Source organism: Cadophora gregata, assembly GCF_030347475.1.
Source record: "Cadophora gregata isolate MNR1 chromosome Unknown scaffold_16, whole genome shotgun sequence".
NCBI lineage: Eukaryota > Fungi > Ascomycota > Leotiomycetes > Helotiales > Ploettnerulaceae > Cadophora > Cadophora gregata.
In genome coordinates this window covers 22,585-38,564 of record NW_026695939.1, presented here as the reverse complement: position 1 = coordinate 38,564, position 15,980 = coordinate 22,585, and the positions used below count along the sequence as shown (strand labels likewise).

General features: G+C 49.5%; 8 protein-coding genes across 8 annotated transcripts; 5 read left to right on the top strand and 3 right to left on the bottom strand.

Annotated features, from left to right (window-relative positions):
- Window positions 1-164: 164 nt before the first annotated feature.
- ONS95_005256 (uncharacterized protein) lies at window positions 165-788 on the top strand (the record flags this gene model as incomplete). The annotated part of the gene is made up of 1 exon (XM_058498656.1): window positions 165-788. The coding sequence occupies one exon, from the start codon at window positions 165-167 to the stop codon at window positions 786-788; it is 624 nt and encodes a 207-aa protein (XP_058350921.1).
- A 1,236-nt stretch (window positions 789-2,024) lies between these two features.
- ONS95_005255 (uncharacterized protein) lies at window positions 2,025-3,353 on the top strand (the record flags this gene model as incomplete). The annotated part of the gene is made up of 1 exon (XM_058498655.1): window positions 2,025-3,353. One exon carries the CDS (start codon window positions 2,025-2,027, stop codon window positions 3,351-3,353), a length of 1,329 nt encoding a protein of 442 aa, XP_058350920.1.
- A 715-nt stretch (window positions 3,354-4,068) lies between these two features.
- On the top strand, window positions 4,069-5,357 carry TMA22 (Translation machinery-associated protein 22). The gene is made up of 5 exons (XM_058498654.1): window positions 4,069-4,199; window positions 4,283-4,302; window positions 4,406-4,493; window positions 4,603-4,763; window positions 4,951-5,357. Exons 1-5 carry the CDS (start codon window positions 4,142-4,144, stop codon window positions 5,212-5,214), a joined length of 591 nt encoding a protein of 196 aa, XP_058350919.1. The 5' UTR covers window positions 4,069-4,141; the 3' UTR covers window positions 5,215-5,357.
- Window positions 5,336-6,912, bottom strand: ONS95_005253 (uncharacterized protein). Its single transcript, XM_058498653.1, has 3 exons — window positions 6,557-6,912; window positions 6,233-6,503; window positions 5,336-6,178 (listed from the first exon to the last, which is right to left on the bottom strand). Exons 1-3 carry the CDS (start codon window positions 6,762-6,764, stop codon window positions 5,548-5,550), a joined length of 1,110 nt encoding a protein of 369 aa, XP_058350918.1. The 5' UTR covers window positions 6,765-6,912; the 3' UTR covers window positions 5,336-5,547.
- Window positions 6,913-7,045: 133 nt separating this feature from the next.
- On the top strand, window positions 7,046-8,131 carry ONS95_005252 (uncharacterized protein; the record flags this gene model as incomplete). Its single annotated transcript, XM_058498652.1, has 2 exons — window positions 7,046-7,456; window positions 7,544-8,131. Exons 1-2 carry the CDS (start codon window positions 7,166-7,168, stop codon window positions 8,129-8,131), a joined length of 879 nt encoding a protein of 292 aa, XP_058350917.1. The 5' UTR covers window positions 7,046-7,165.
- A 387-nt stretch (window positions 8,132-8,518) lies between these two features.
- On the bottom strand, window positions 8,519-9,475 carry ONS95_005251 (uncharacterized protein; the record flags this gene model as incomplete). Its single annotated transcript, XM_058498651.1, has 4 exons — window positions 8,519-8,870; window positions 8,958-9,080; window positions 9,163-9,296; window positions 9,356-9,475. The coding sequence occupies 4 exons, from the start codon at window positions 9,473-9,475 to the stop codon at window positions 8,519-8,521; spliced, it is 729 nt and encodes a 242-aa protein (XP_058350916.1).
- A 219-nt stretch (window positions 9,476-9,694) lies between these two features.
- Window positions 9,695-11,200, top strand: RPB4 (RNA polymerase B). Its single transcript, XM_058498650.1, has 3 exons — window positions 9,695-9,894; window positions 10,247-10,374; window positions 10,507-11,200. The coding sequence occupies exons 1-3, from the start codon at window positions 9,710-9,712 to the stop codon at window positions 10,632-10,634; spliced, it is 441 nt and encodes a 146-aa protein (XP_058350915.1). The 5' UTR covers window positions 9,695-9,709; the 3' UTR covers window positions 10,635-11,200.
- Window positions 11,201-11,203: 3 nt separating this feature from the next.
- On the bottom strand, window positions 11,204-14,167 carry ONS95_005249 (uncharacterized protein). The gene is made up of 2 exons (XM_058498649.1): window positions 13,055-14,167; window positions 11,204-12,998 (listed from the first exon to the last, which is right to left on the bottom strand). Exons 1-2 carry the CDS (start codon window positions 13,650-13,652, stop codon window positions 11,596-11,598), a joined length of 2,001 nt encoding a protein of 666 aa, XP_058350914.1. The 5' UTR covers window positions 13,653-14,167; the 3' UTR covers window positions 11,204-11,595.
- Window positions 14,168-15,980: the final 1,813 nt, after the last annotated feature.

Sequence of the window (15,980 nt, the reverse complement as noted above, 5' to 3'; positions counted from 1 at the left end):
GCCTGCGCCAATCAAATGGGAAGCGATAGGAACATTTCATGGACTCAATTACCCGGGCGTCAGCAACAAAGACATTTAACCTCTCCATATCCCCCATGATGCACTTCTCTTCTCTTTGTCCTCTGACCCTCCACCGTCCACCAAAATACCATTGCCTCGTCACAATGTCTCTATTCAATCCCCACAACACACCTCCTGAACCAATCCCAGAATTACCTCTTGCGCCAATAATATGGCTATCCCAGCCCGCCAAACGCCTCTACTGGACTCTCCAAGGTCCCCTCTCCACATCCATCACCGTCATGCCTCTAGACCTCAACCCTGACGCCCCACGCGAAGCCTACTTCCGCCAAACCCTCGCCGGCACCACCTGGCACCCCATTTCCGAATCTCCCCTCACCGAGCCCCCCGTCTCCTCTTTACAAGTCAAGGAAACCAACCTGAGGGACTGGCGCGATAACTGGTGGACCGGCAACCAGGAGGGTTACGATGAGGATGATGACGAACCGGAGGGGGAGCCGCCTGAGTTTGACCTCCCGCTGGTTGTGACTGCTTCCAATGGGCGGTATGTGACGGTGCACGATTATGTCACGGCGGTGCATCCGTGGCTCATGGAGCAGAGAGAGCAGATTCTCAAGGCGAGGAAGGTGGTGGAGGATGATGAGTATGAGGCTGTGGGGAATGAGAGGTTGTTGGTGCAGATGAATAAGCCGGCGGAGATTTGTGCTGAGGATGAGGATGAGTGGAAAGAGATGCTGAGGAAGAGATTTAGGAAAGGGTGGACGTGATAGGGGAGTGATAGGGATCAGATCCTAGTCATCGTTTCTAATTGATTCCGTTGAGAGTTTTCTTCTCTGAAGATAATTCTATCTGAAATTTGATGTTTTCCATACTAGGGAAGTCTAAAACTCGGAGTAATGAAGAACTATGAGGCGGTTGCAGAAATTCATTGCGTTTTCAAAGTCACCACTTGGAACTCTAGTCTGTCACCCTACCTGTCATCCTCAGCCGAGGGGTAATCAACAATCAAGTCTTTTTGACTCAAATCGTTATGTGAACACACCTTCCAGCGTAAATAAAATGCGTGATAAAACTTCTGTGACCTAACAATTTTGCTTGACCGTTTCTATTATCTTCTTAGGCAATGACAACCTCGCCAGAGGGTCGGTTTCCAGCATATTATGTTTAATCACAGATTGTTATAACAACGTAACTTAGCGGAACAAGACTCTGCTGTTTCTTTACACATATCAAGTGACGCACTTTCTCACCAGACCAAATGTAGTGGTGCCATTTCCTCAACATACCGATATGGCACGTAGCTGTTGTGAGAATCAGGCCGTCATATGGGCATATGAACTTGGCCCTGTGATATTCACATTCACAGTCTCATTCTCAAGTGGTCGAGAAAGACAGAAATGTTGCGAGGTTGTACTGACATGAGATGCACGCCTTTGATCTGATGTGGTGGAATGGAGTTGTGACCAAGTCGTGGAGAGAACAAATACCTGCAAGGAGAACCCGAGGGTTCATATGCATGGCATCAACGGCAGTGAACAGATAATCTGATCTACTCTTCATATCGTCAAAGTCTGTTGGTTTTTCGCCAGCACCTGAGCTGCACTTCCCGTCGGTTGATACACGAGAATGCGGACGGCTTTTTAGCGCCTCGCTTAGGCTATGAAAGAAAACAAAAACCTTTCCTGCCATAGGTGGTTTTGATATGAAAGTGAAACAATTTAAACTTGTGTTGGATAGTAATTGATGAATTATTCGGTCATTGGAATCTCCATCTCCCGGCCAGGGCTGAGCTTGCCAAACTCGAGTTGGGAAGTTGGCAGCTTGTGTTCTCCGGATGAGTCACTGGGGGAGATATAACGACCTAGCTTCTCATCTCACCTCACCTACTCGACAACGTGTTCCCGACCTTGATTTTCCCTTCCTCTCAATATATATCTTTGCCGAGCTTCCAAACCGACCACACCATCCACCAAATACCCTATGCAGACTTCCTCTCCCACAAAATGATATCAGACACCATCCTAATCGGTCGCAGACCCCTCCGTACTCACCCAAATGACCGAATAAACGCCTACAACCACCACTCTCTCGCTCCATGGCTGGCAGAAACGGGTTTCCTCACACCTCTATACTTCCATCGACGCGCCTCGGAAATCCGACCATTCAATATGGCGCGCTGGATCTCGCCACCTGCTGTAATGAATCACATGCTTCGACGTCCACTCATCGTCTTGAATTTCTCGGCTGCGCAGTTAAAAACATTGCTTTGGGCTGCTGCAATATCGAGGTATGGTGCTAAAGACAGGATTGAGCTGGTTAAGGAGCAGATGGAGAGGGTGGCTGGAGAGCTTGGAGGAGAGTTGGGAGACGTTCCAAAAGAGGGGTTCTTTGTGAGAATTAGTAATTGTTCGTTGAAGGATGCGGACGATGGAAATCAGAAACCGCTTTATACGATTTATGATGCGTTGGTCAAGATCCTTTCTTCAAAGCGGGCGGTGCACAGTTTGCTGGATTTGCAAGCTGAGAGTGATGTGGTGGATCACAAGATATTTTTCTTTCCGTACTTTGCCGGGTTGGATAAATTGAGCGAGTGGCGGTGCTTTGTCTACAAAGGCGAGATTGTGGCGATTAGTCAGACGAGATTCTATCAGAATCATCATGCGGGCGTGAAGGATAGTGCGTTGAGAGAGTTAGTCATTCAGGCGAGGAGGTTGTGGGAGGAGATTGGAGGGGATTTTGAATTTGAAAGTACGATTTTGGACCTGTATGCTGATGTTGGGAAGCCGGGATTTCAAGTCAAGCTTATTGAGATGAATCCTTGGGGAGCTCATTTGGGGACGGGGAGTTTGCTGTTTCATTGGATTGATGACAAAGATATCCTAGAGCCGGAGATACCGACTGGGAAGACGGTGCTGAGACTTGTGCAGGCGAGGAGTGCTGCTTCGGGACCAGTGAAGTATTTGCCCAAGGGTCAGGTTAATCATATTGGGCATGGGAGGATAATTGAAGATGAGCTGAAGGTGCTGAGGAGGAGAAAGTTGCAATGGGTAATTGATCCAAAGGAGACCCAGAGGCTGATGTCGCTCCCTGTTCCAGGAAAGATGATCAGTGAGATTACAGCAACCAGAGCAGAGGCATTGAACAGGTTGCGAAAGGAATATGGGGTGGAGGAAGAGATAGATGGTGAGAGAGGAGAAAATTCGGGCAACGCAAACGGAATGAAGTTACATGCACGGTTTAAGCGAATGCAAAGAGCATTTGTGGGTGAGGCAGGGCTTGGGGAGGAGACTTTGAGTGAATACGTGGAGCTTATTCCGTATGATTTGACTTAGGTATATTACAGTATACTGCAGTCCGGCCATGCCGCCATTTAAAAGAGATAAGAGCAAGCAGTATTATATGTGAGCATTGAGTCAACCATTGCCATGAAGCTACGAAAACTTCAGTAATATAAAAGCTAGGAGGATTTGACGAGCATTACCTTCCAGCACCAACAAAGCTTTTTGAAATAAAAGCCAAACGAGATTAGAGAGACAGTTGTAAGAGGGACGGATAAAGAACATGGAGAGAATTTGTAGAATATTCATTGTGGATACTAGACCAGCTTTCAACTTCACTCACTTACTCTCACTGTTGACAATGCTATTTTCCAGTCACCACCAATTGACCAAGAAATATTAGATTCAAACCTAGGCTTAATCCACCAAAAGAAGAAAAAGATAGGAGATAATGTTATTGGCGTTTGACATATTCTTCAATGCTTGACCGAGCCAGCCAGTTCGTCAAGACGTTTATGAGCTTCGTACTCGCCTAGTTCAAAGAGTTATCCAGCCTTCAAGTGACGCTTCCTTGTGCCGAGGATATGACAAGACATGTAACAGAGGTATGCGGCAGGATAATGAAGCTATTGACTTTTCGAGAGAAGGAGTGTTAAGTTGTTAAACTCGACCCGGAAGGGTCCTCGGGAGACTCGACACGCGGCCGCTAGCGCCATCATCCCACCAAATTGCCCCGCCATCTTTTCCCCTCCTCTGATCCTCGTGGACAAGCTCGTCTTCTTCATACCATACCGCATCAACAACCTTACTCCCACCCAATACGAGTAACAATCACATACACAATGGCAGACGCAGATCAAGATTTCGTGCCACAGTCTCGCTCGGTAATTTACTGCGGGGGTATGTCCAATTCTTTCCTGAGAGAATTACCCCTCCATTTGCCCCTCCGAGAAACAATAGCTAATCTGCTGGTGTGGCAACAGTCTGCTCGTTACCACCAGAGGTACGTCCCCTTTTCAAATCTACGAATACGATCTGCGGGCAGGTTATGGAGCGATTGATATGTCGCGGAAAAAGAAATTCAAGCTCACGAGACGAGGAAGTAGTACTGCGAATTTGGCGGCACAGTGAAGAAATGCCAGGAGTGGCTACAAAAGAATAATGAAAATCTGTACGAGCGACTATGGTCTGAAGGTATATCCCCTTCTTTCTTATTCTTCGTCTCCTGACCTCAATTCCAATCTGCTCTGTCACAGAGTCCTTTCAATCAAATGGAAGCAGTAGCTAACAAACCACTCCACAGACGCCCTAGCAGCAGCGACATCCTCGCTCTCAGTCGACGCACAAAAGCGAGCAGAGAAAGACGCACATAAGAAAGCATTGAAGGCCGAAGCAGCAGAGGCGAAACAAGCCGCTACGATCAAGAGCTCGAAAGTTATCATCAAGCGTGTGGAGAGGAATAAGGTGGGTTCATTATTTCATCGTTGCTATCAAAACCCTCAAATGCCATGGAGGTTTCCTCTGTAGTGGCTGTGATATCGCTTCTTAGCTCCTTGTCACATTCCAGGAGTTATGGTAGCAGATTCGACGCAGGACTACAATTCGCCCACCTATTCCCACTCTCCTCGGACCTCTTCACTAACCCTACCAGCGTAAATTCGTCACCACCGTAACCGGACTCGAAGCTTTCAGTCTCGAAAACAAGAAAGTTGCCAAAGATCTCGGCAAAAAATTTGCTACAGGATCATCTGTGACGAAAGTACCAAGTGGAGGAGAGGAGATCGTGGTACAAGGAGATGTCAGCGAGGAGATTGAGGAGTTCCTGCTAGAGAAGTACCCTGTTATACCAGAGGACAATATCGAATTGGTGGAAGATAAGAAGAAGAAAGCTGGAGCAGGGGCGCCGGCTGGATAGAAAGGGGTTGGTTTTGTATTTAGATTCGCTGGGGGAAGATGGGAGGGGCGGGGAGGCATATGAATTTCGAGGCACCTGACGGTGCGGATGAGAGACATGAGAAATGAACTGAAATGATATTCATGGATTGAGAATTCTCTGGCATTGTATCTCATCTTGCTGCATTGAATCCTCTTTTCCAGAACATAAATGATGATAACCGTGACGCCAAACGCTAAGTTACAAAACCCAAACAGTACATCAGAAAAAACCACAAGACCAAAATAAGGACTCCTTCCTCTTCTCCAAAGACTCCCTCTCCCCTGTATCAACAAATACTCATAATCCCTTCACTTAATTCCTCTTCCTCAGTACCCTCCCACCAGCAGTAGTCGGCGCCGCAGATGCCTTACTAGCAGCCGGCATCTTCTTCTGACTCCCCATCCCCTTAATCGTACTCATAACCGTCTTCTTAACAGGCACCTTCTTCGCTGCAGCAACCGGCTTCCTCACAATCGTCGTCGCACTACTCGACTCACTACTCTCACTAATCGTACTCGCCCTCCCTCTCCCAGTAGTCGGCGCCGCCGCAGAAGGAGCTGCTCGTCTTCCTCGTCCTGCTCCAACAGTTGCTGGCGCGGCTTTCTCAGCAGTAACTTTCCTCGCTGCCCCTGCTGCTGCGCGCGACGATTTCGCTTTCTCGACCATGTTTGTGAGGATTCCTGCTGCGCCGCCAGAGGGCACTGGAGCTGTCGGCTTGAGTGGTGAGATGGGGCGGGCGAGGAGGAATTTGGTGGGTGAGGCGGGGCGGATGGGAGAACGTGGGAGGGTGCGGGAGTTGGCTGAGCGGGGCGAGAGAACTTGAGAGGGTTGAATTCTGGCGCCTGGGCGGGATGTGGTGCGCGCTGGGGGAATGGGCGCACCGCGGATTCGTTTCTTGGGGTTCTCGATATCTTCGTTTTCTTTGTCGACGGAAATGTCGTCGCTGGGGATGGTTAGCATGTCTATTTCTCTGGCTGATGTGGGTTTTGTGGCATACCTCATTCGTTTTGGAGCGCGTTGTGGGGATGGACTGCCGCGTGAGTTGCTCTGTTCTGCCTGTAGCAGGTTCTTTCGTGGCGAATTAATCATTTCTGTGCGTGAAGCTGTAGCTGCTGGTCTGGATGGCTCGCTGTATTTCGCATGTAAATCCCCCATCTTCGCTCTTCGTAATGCCATTGGGATACGGTTGACTCTAATCTCAATACGCGTTCTTAATCCTTGTGCTTGTAGATTGTATTGTGCTCGTAGTTTTCTGGCGCGTTCCGTGACTGTTGGAACTTAGTTAGCAGACGTGTAAACAGTAGGGTGTTTGTGGTCTTACTCTCGAGCTGCAGATTGTCGATCAGAGCTTGCTTTTGCGCCAGTGTGATCCCCATCTTCTGCTTCTTGATCGGACTTCTGTTTGTGGGCGTTCTGGTTGGACTGTGCGTCTTCGTGGGTATCATTTGTGGTGGAGCTGGGAAGCTCTGGACATCTACAGAGCTTGTTGATTCAGTGGACTTGCGTTTCTTGGAGCGCGTCGGAGCCATTTTTGAAGGTTGTGGATTTGAATTTAGATGTTTGTATGCCTGAATTCGGCAAAGCAAGTCTAATGCAATTGCAAGATGTGTTGAGCGTGTTGTGACAATGAACTAATCCTGATCGTGAATTTGGATGTTCTTTGGTTTGATGTTGAAGGTAAACAAACCCACCGCGAGCCGCATCGCTTCAGTTCGGCCCTAGGGCTGGATTAACGCTAAAATTGCAAGGGTGGGATCGCCAAGGTACGCGCAGCCGCAGCTACCTTGAGCAGCATCCATCGATTGTATCGACACCAGACCTTCAATCTGATTCTCACAACCACAAACTCTGCAACAAACACACAAAACTCCTCCCGCATTCAACATATTCATCTCCAGTTCGAAGTCCTCGACAGAGGCACAATAGCAAGATGGTCCTCGAAGCAGTAATGGTAGTGGTGGACAACAGCGAAAGCAGTCGAAATGGCGATTACACTCCAACAAGATACGAAGCACAAGCCGACGCCGTCTCCCTCATCTTCTCCGCCATCACACAAGCCAACCCCGAGTCATCTGTCGGTTTGATGAGTATGGGAGGCAAAGGACCAGAGGTTCTCGTCACATTAACAACGGATCATGGCAAGATCTTGGAGGGCTTACATCGCACGAAGAGCAAGATTCGAGGAGGAAGCCATTTGGCAACGGGCATTCAGATCGCCGGTGTATGTAAACCTGCTCTTTCTCTGCTCTGCGCATGCTGCGTTTCCTGTGCTTTTATTACCTGCCAGAACCCAAGCTGACAAACATAGCTCGCACTCAAGCACCGTCAAAACAAATCCCAACGTCAACGCATCATAGTTTTCACCTGCTCTTCCATCCCCGACGACGAGAAATCCCTCACCAAGCTGGCCAAGAAGATGAAGAAAAACGGCGTCTCAATAGACTTCATAGCTTTCGGCGAGCTGGACGACGAGACCACCAAGAAACTCACTGCCTTCAATGACAACGTCAAGGGCAGCGAGGGATCTCACATCGCCATCATTCACCCCGGGCCCGGCCTGTTGAGCGACCAGCTTGTCACAAGCCCAATCTTGAATGGTGACGGCGCATCTGGTGGCGGTGGAGGAGAGGGAGCTGGAGCAGCGGACAACTTTGAGTTTGGTGTTGATCCAAGTATGGACCCTGAGTTGGCACTGGCTTTGAGAATGAGCATGGAAGAGGAGAAAGCGAGACAGGATAAGCAAAACCGGGAGCTTGCGGAGCAGGAGGCTAAGGATAAGGCGAAGCTGGAGGGGATCAAGGAGGAAGATGAGGCGGGGGAGAAGGCGCCGTTGTTGGGAGAGGGAAGCGGGAAGGATGATAAGAAAGATGATGGGGATAAAATGGATACGGCGTAGGATTTGCATGGGAATATGCATTGCTGACGGCGTTGGGATTGTATGATTGTACACTAGATATCACCCATGGGTGAAGATTTCTACGCCTTGAATCTCTTACCGCCTCTAAGTGTCTAATCAGGGTATCCGCAGTGCCATGTTCTTCTCTGATCGAAGTCGTGCCTGCAAGTTTAATTTGGGGCATGATATTCCGCAATCACCCCAATGCCTCCAGCTTCCCTAGCCACCATGTCACTTCTGTCCGTGGTCCTAGTAAGCATCCACACCCAACTTGGCCTTCCTCCACGTCTGTATGATCTCTGGACCCGATAAGATAAAGCTACTCTTTCCTTCTTTATCCTTTCCGCAAACAGCCACTCAACAAGACTGATACTCATTTCCCCCACCTCACCTAGAATTCAACGGCCGCACATACCCCACCAACCTCCTCTCCCACGCCTCACACCTAACCGGCATCTCCAACTGATAAAACGGATTCTTCATCACATAGTCCGCATACAGCTCATATATCTTCCCCACAATCTTATCCACGTTCGGCTGCTGTGGCTCCGTAAACAGCAGGAATTTTGTGCCGGTCAGCGTTGAGAAGCATTGTAGCCGAAAGTTTTCCGTTTCAAGCACTTCGATGCCGGAGGGGGCGTCGGGGCGGGTTGTGGGGATACTAGTGGTTTGGGAGGAGGGGTTTGTGGATTGAGAGGTGTGCGAGAGGGGGTAGAGACGGGTGGTTATTGCGTGGACTCTGTGGAGGGAAGTGATTAGTTCCTGGAGTGGAAAGGGAAGAACATGTGTTTGAAAGGACAGAGAAAGAAGAAAGGGGACGACGTACCCATGAAATGTACCGGCCAGCACGAGGTAATCGTTGATATTGAGCTTGTTGAGACCTTGGGCAAAGTCTCGCTGGTAGATCAGCCCGCCGGCTTTGTTGATTATGATTAAGGCGTATACGACCCTATGTAGTGACTTGAATCAGTATACAGCTTGATATTTTCGCCGTAGAGACAAATTGCGGAAGATGGAGTAGAGATACGTACATTGTTCTATCTGCTGATAGCACCTTCAACAAGAACTCCTTCGTTCCCAACCCACTGATTTGCGCACTAAATTGACAACCGCAGAAGCTGTACCTGTCCTGCAAGAACAATGTAAGTAAGAGTCTATCACCTCCCTGTAGAGTGTTGACTTGTAAGTGGAGTTGGCGTAAATAGTGAAGTCGTCAAATGTGACCTTGAATGCGGTTGACGAGGCTCGAGGCTCGGCAAACTTCCCCGGATTTGCTCTGGTCTCGCCGCCTTGCGCTTCATTTTCTGGAGGGTTCTTGAACCTCGACCTTCTTTCACGCGACATCCAACCCCACTACTTGTACGCAACACCACCACGACACGACTGTGATAAGGGTTTGACTGCGCTCAATACACCTAGCTGCGGTGTTCCTCGAGACAAGCTATCGTCTACTACCTGAGCACACCCCTCCCTCCATACGTCAACCCTTCGGACCCCTCCACTCCCAGCCTCGACCTCCAAGCTCAAAGGACACTCCTTCTCCCCTTACCCACCCAACGTTACGCAAGATACACAAAAATGGCTGCCCCACCAGCAACCTCGCGCTCGCGCGAACCACCCCAAGGCGACGAAGAAGCAGCTGCCGAGCTCAGACTGGGAGAGTTCCAGGATGTGGATGCCCTGACGAATAGTGAAGCTGCACTGGTTATTAATGCGCTGGTGGCGAAGAGGAGGATGGACAAGAAGAACATTAATGAGACTGCGTAGGTGATCCTTTTCTTTACCATTTTATTTTGGTAGGCTGGCTGTTGGTTTGGGGAAAAGAGAGGAAGGGAAAGGTTGCTTGGGGGGACTGAGGCTTGGGATTGATTGTGAGGAGTGGACTTAGAAGGAGACGGTGGTCTTCACTAGGTACAGGGTGATCTTGAGCTTCCATGTGCTGGGATGAGCTGTGGGAGGGAGCGTTGGACTCGAGGGTGTTGTCATACTTGGGGGAGGCACCGTTTCAATGTCGAAGGCAGAAAGATACACATCTAAGGGAGAGGTGCTGCCGGATCTCAACACATAGACCTATGATTGTCTCATATATAGAACGCAGCTAACAATACCTCCCAGCATCCTGACCAAAACCACCGAGTACCTTGACCACTTTGCGCGCTTCAAGCGGAAAGAGAACGTCGAAGCCGTCGAGCGTCTCCTCTCTGCTCACAAGGAGCTGGCGAAGTTTGAGCGAGCACAACTCGGTACGTTTTTCTATGCTCTGCCAACACAGTGTCTCAAACAATCCATACTTTTAAGAAGTTCCAAAAGCGAAGGAGGACGGGAGGATGGTGGTTATGTGGAGCTTGGAAATACATGAGGCTGATTCTTTACAGGTTCTCTCTGCTGCGATACAGCTGAAGAAGCAAAGACTCTGATCCCGAGTCTCCAGGATAAGATCAGTGATGATGACCTGCAGGAGCTACTAGATGAGATTACGAAATTGATGGGCTACGGAAACTAAGATCGGGCTAGGATCGATGTGAGGTACCCCTCGAATAAGAAGATTCGATTAGTGTGGGCGTGATGCTTTTTTTTTTGGCAATACGCTTCTACGGGTCCTTTTGTTGAGCACTGCATCGACCAGCACCCAAATCGATCTATTTGTTCACGCACAGCAAGTCGAAGAACACCAAAACAAGAAAAAATATTGGCGTTGAGGTAGAATGGGCATCTTGTGGTAGGAATCATTTGATTCTGGCAGGCATTGCGAGGCGTGTATGAAAGGGAATGGATTCTTCTACACAACTGGCGCACTGGGATTCATTTTTCTCGAGATTGCCCCATGTGTCTTTCTTTTCTGGTAGATTGGTGGATGAAATGGGCAGGAAATCCGAGCGAATATATAGCAAAATCGAGGAAATTTCGAGCGGAGGATGGCTGACTGCGTTCTTGATTCGGTGAGTTACAGGGACAGGAACAGATTGACAGTAGATAGACAGGTAGGAAGATTATCTGAAATGGGGATGCATGCCAGATCCACTTCACCTCTCAGCCGTAGAACTTAATGAACAAGGAACGACTTAATCAAAAACCGTATGTGAGGCTGCAAGTCTTTTTTTTTGTTCGTTCGCGCGAATTTCTATAGACACTGTATCGTTCAATTAACTACCAGAGCCAACCGACGCCGTCTTGGAAGTCAAACAATAATGCCAGACCATGCCCGCAATGCAACGTTATGGAAATACCTTTCCATTGCTAGAACCCCAGAACGCCTCGCTAATGTAAGTACTGTACAATAAACACGGCTTATCATTACAACTTAAACATTCTTTTCTTTTCTTTTCTTTTCGCCGCCTGCTTGCTCTCTTGCCACAGCATCCAATGCAAACAAGTCACCCAGACACTCCACCCAGGCAACAAGTGTAAAAGCAAAAAGCGTACAAGTTCAAGGGCGGCTTGACGCATCCATCACTCCTCCCTCCTCACCGCCCACTCCAACTTCCCCACGTGCCCGTCCCAGCCTCAGGACTAAGCCCAGCACTACAACACGCACTCCCAGACTCAGCACTAAGTGGCGTCTCTCCCCCACGAAAAGCTCTACCCGTCCCATTATTACTCCCACCATCAACAGGTGATTGCATTCCGATGGCTGTGGCGCCACTCCAGCGCTCGGGCGTCATGGGACTTACGACTGCGACTTCTTTCTCGAAGCTGGTGGAGCCTGCGTTTCCGCCTCCGGTGCGGAGTTGTGGGTGGGATTGAGAGCGGGAGGTTGTGTGGGTGGAGGATGGGTTGAGATTGAGGTTTGGGTTGGATGAGCGGGAGTTGCTGTAGCTATCGGCCCAGCTCATGATGTGGCCTCCGTCGCGGGGTGAATTGAGGTTTGGACCGAGGGGACCGAGCATTTGTACTGAGTTAGAGGTCGAGGTAGTGATGGAGAGGGATGGGATGCGGGTTTGATTGGTAGCTGGAGCAGGAGAGGGAGTTTCGAGTTCGTGGTGGTGCTGAGGACGAGAGTTGGGATTTGGATGTGAACTTTGAATTTCATTCCCATTCCCTTGCGAGTGATAAGATTGTGACATCGCATCAACTCCCAAGCCTATTGGAATGGAGTATTTACTCGAATCCGTGTTCCCCCTCGAGATAGGCGTAATTTGAGACCGACGATCCGTCCATTTGTTTGTGTAGTCGAAGTCAGAAGGCGAATTGTATGTGGTTGCGGGTGTGAGGTATGTGGATGGAACATCGGCTTCCAGCTCTGAGCGGCCGATGATGGGAGATGTGGCTGTTGCTGCACTCAGTTCGCTGTGTTGCCAGGATTGCTGATTATGGTTCTGATTTTGGTTCTCATGTGTCGGTTTGTAGACTTGAGTTGGGTTGTGATTCTGAGGAGGCTGTTGCCGTGGATTGCTTTGTATGGGGCTCAAGGAGCGGTATTGTCTGACCTCTGATGTCCGTCGTGGGAACCCACTCTCTCGTGGTGGAGATGGTGGTTTCGATGCTCGGAAGGCGGGGTGCGTACTTAATTGTGAAATGTGATATGTTGGGTGCGATCTCATTGTTGACTTTTGAGGCGCAATTGGTGTGAGATTTGTGTGTACCGGCGTACCAGGGTGGTAAGTTGGTATTTCAGCCGATTGACCCGGGAGAGGGTGAAAGAACGGGTGTTCGTGAACTGGTGGGGGCGTAAGAGTAGACTTCTCTGGATCTGGAAGAGCTCTGTCGGTAACTGGGGTTGTTGGGTCCGGATTTCCAGATCCATAGCCAGCTGCTGCGGCGGGGTAGATTTCTCGTGAAGACGTGGGGGCTTGAATGGGGGTGGATTGAGTACTTCTTGGTGGAGGGGTCTGAGTGGCTGATGTGAGGCGGGGTTGGTCGTAGCGACCTAACACAGTACTTGTGTCAGATATTTCATGCAGAGGAGATCGTTCGGGGATTTACCTCCAAATGGTAAGAATACATCACCGCCGACTCGTGAGCTTTCTGAAGGTGTTGGTCGATCGAGAACGAATTCTTTGGTTGGTAGACCATATTTGGCGATGGAATTTCGGGTTTCTTGTTTTTGTTTCCTTCGGCGCAAGCAGAACCAAATGAGCACAGACAAAATTGAAAGGAAAACAACACCACTGATTGTTCCGGCGATTATCGGCGTGTTTGGTACACCAGAGCGAGATGAGCTGGGCGTTGAAGGCGAAGTTGAACTCGCTGTTTGTGTTTGTGCTTCTGTTTCCGTATATGTTGGAGTAGAAGACGTGACTGCAATATCAACGATGATTGACGTTGGTCGATTTGTAGTTGTCGCAGGTGCCGAAGTCAGAAGTGAATTCGGTATTGATATCAGGGTCTGTCTCGTAGTCGGTTGACTCGTGGTCTTTGAGATTGCCGCTGTCGTCGAAGAACTCGCATCTGGGCAAGCCGGTAATGCACAAGGATCCACGGAACAGCACCCTCTGAAGCTGTTGACCTGACAATTGTAAAAAACTTTTCCCGCGTCGCAGGTGCCATCTGGCAGTGCTCTCTCAACGCGGTTGAGATGCATCTTGAAAGAGAATTGAGATCAAGTGGCATAGGACGTAGAGAAGAGCATGATCCAGTTCATCAGACTTGAGAAACGTAGGAGTGAGATTGAGACGACGTTGGGAGGATGAAGGGGTACATAAAGATCCGGTTCAAATAAGACGGGAGGAAGTAAATAGGTGGGTGAATCAGATCAGATTGGGTGAAAGCTTTCGGGGAGGTAAGGAAGTAGGTAGGCTAACGAAAGAAACGGCTGCTAGCCTGCTGCAGATAACGCACATACATACACATGCATCCGGGCACATGTATATGCATGCAGGTAAGACGCAAGTATGATGCACAACGGGACTTATCTTTGGGACCAAGTCTGGGGTTCCCTCTTCATCCGGTCATCAGCCACTCAGGAAGCAGGTCAGGACTTTATAATGGAGCAAAACAGAATCGGTTGCGTAGTGTGGTATGGTGGAAGATGTGGATGCTTCAAGGTGTGTGGCAATTGACACGCTTGGAGTTCAGGTCGAAGTTTGTGTCTGTTTGCCTTTGGTTGTGTTGCTCTCGCTTGGGTTGGGGTCGCAAAATAGAACCCCACCCTGGCGCACTAGCATGAATACAGCTAGCTCCGGCCAGTTTTAGTTGCCGTAAGCGCGCATACAGAGTTCGCTTACTGCGCCTCTTCCTCTCATCCCGGAACTCTTATCTTCAACCCACGAATAGACGAGCAATTAAGTGCAGTGAACTCTCGAAAGTTGGCTAGCTGCTGCTTTCACACCTTTGTACCCATAAGACATAGTTCTGAAGGGAAGCGCTTCGCTCAGGTTCTGGAGGTAGCTTCACGCCTGGTGGACGATCTCCCTGTGCGGGCCATCTCAGGTAACGATGTTGAAAGCGAACATACCTATGGCCCCCCTCTCTGCCGCCGCTGCAGCCTCCACACCCCCTTCGTCTCGATCTCCAGTCAGTGTCAGCCATGGAAGATGATTGCCGATATCCCGCACCAATAGCCAGCGATCACCCCACCATGGCATATTCAGCAAGCGACATGCATACTGCGGCTATATCCAGTTTTATTTATATCCCATTGGTGCACCCTACCTGTTCGCCCATCATTTTTGGGCCCGGCACTCCAAACACAGTGACACCTCACATCCAAGGATCTATATCAAGCCGCTGCAGTCATACTTGTCGAGCCACACAAAGCCTGTCTGTGGAAAAATATGGCCAATCCGCGGCCTGGTTAGCCTTGGGGTCGTGGTTGACGATCCTGTTTCTGCCCGGGTAAAGCCGTCCCCAGCTTCCAGAAAGCGGCTACTCCCAGGTTCTGCTTGCATACTCTGCAGCGGATAGTCAATACCGCATCTTTGAGCAGGTATCTTCCTTCGTGCGTCCTATGACTGCCAGGGATCGAGGGGTACGATCCCGTCTCGCCTCCAAAGTGTTGGAAAACCTCATCCAGAACGTACCAATATACTATTGTATTTTTGTATCTTCACAGTGGAGTCTGTCTCAATTGATTCGCAGTCCGATCCTGCCAATGCTCTCCGCGAAGTTCGTGCAGGATTTACCCCCAAGTTCATGACATTATCTACCCCTTTCACGCTGCCATTCTCTCTCTCGTCGGATATTTATTCTATTTTGCAATCCCAGACCCAGTTCATTTCACTTTATATCTCCCAGGCTGTCGTCAGCCGCATTGTTACTATTTCAGAGTCAATTTATTCAACCTTTACGAGCCTCGCTTCTCCTAATACCAAGCTACTATTCTTCGAAAGATCGTCCGGCACAGCGTTCTGCCAGAAGAAACCATGTTTTCTCTTTGGCGTTGGGGATTTGAAGCGCTGTTGAACATGTACCTTGGTTTTCTGATACCCTGCATTCCGCTTGTGCAAACTGGCATCTATGCTCAGCTTGCTCACTGGTCATGGGTCATGGGTCACCGACCCTTTGGCCTTCGTGCGGGCAGTGACGCAAATTCCAACATCTGTATGTTTGATTGATTTCTTCAGCGGCGCAGCGGATGGGCAGACTTCTCTTAGCGTGAACGACCACCCCCCGAACGAGTTTTCCAATTTGGACTTGGATATCCCGCTCGTGAGCTGGAAATCGATGCCAGAGGCCAGAACAAGATGGACCTGATGGTATCCGAAGCCTACGACATTATGACGAGCACCGAGTTCTTTTGTTTGGAATTCTCCGTGATCCTTCCGTTCTTGCCATCCAGCATTGGTCGCACTGTTCGAATCTTCCTCTCATTCGTCTCCTCGCGGCCCCGGCCACAAAGGCCTCGCAATATGTATTGTTGGGAAATCTCGGAACTCTACGAAGTAGTCAGTCAATTCCAACAGCACCAACG

Excerpts from the sequence above, each read along its gene's own strand:
- ONS95_005253 (XM_058498653.1), bottom strand. The coding sequence starts at position 6,764 with ATGGCTCCGACGCGCTCCAAGAAACGCAAGTCCACTGAATCAACAAGC. Across the intron at positions 6,504-6,556 it reads CGACAATCTGCAGCTCGAGA|TCACGGAACGCGCCAGAAAA; the intron begins GTAAGACCACAA and ends AAGTTCCAACAG. Across the intron at positions 6,179-6,232 it reads CGCGCTCCAAAACGAATGAG|CGACGACATTTCCGTCGACA; the intron begins GTATGCCACAAA and ends AACCATCCCCAG.
- TMA22 (XM_058498654.1), top strand. The coding sequence starts at position 4,142 with ATGGCAGACGCAGATCAAGATTTCGTGCCACAGTCTCGCTCGGTAATT. Across the intron at positions 4,303-4,405 it reads TCTGCTCGTTACCACCAGAG|TACTGCGAATTTGGCGGCAC; the intron begins GTACGTCCCCTT and ends ACGAGGAAGTAG. Across the intron at positions 4,494-4,602 it reads CGAGCGACTATGGTCTGAAG|ACGCCCTAGCAGCAGCGACA; the intron begins GTATATCCCCTT and ends ACCACTCCACAG.
- RPB4 (XM_058498650.1), top strand. The coding sequence starts at position 9,710 with ATGGCTGCCCCACCAGCAACCTCGCGCTCGCGCGAACCACCCCAAGGC. Across the intron at positions 9,895-10,246 it reads AAGAACATTAATGAGACTGC|CATCCTGACCAAAACCACCG; the intron begins GTAGGTGATCCT and ends AATACCTCCCAG. Across the intron at positions 10,375-10,506 it reads GTTTGAGCGAGCACAACTCG|GTTCTCTCTGCTGCGATACA; the intron begins GTACGTTTTTCT and ends GATTCTTTACAG.
- ONS95_005249 (XM_058498649.1), bottom strand. The coding sequence starts at position 13,652 with ATGCATCTCAACCGCGTTGAGAGAGCACTGCCAGATGGCACCTGCGAC. Across the intron at positions 12,999-13,054 it reads TGTATTCTTACCATTTGGAG|GTCGCTACGACCAACCCCGC; the intron begins GTAAATCCCCGA and ends GTACTGTGTTAG.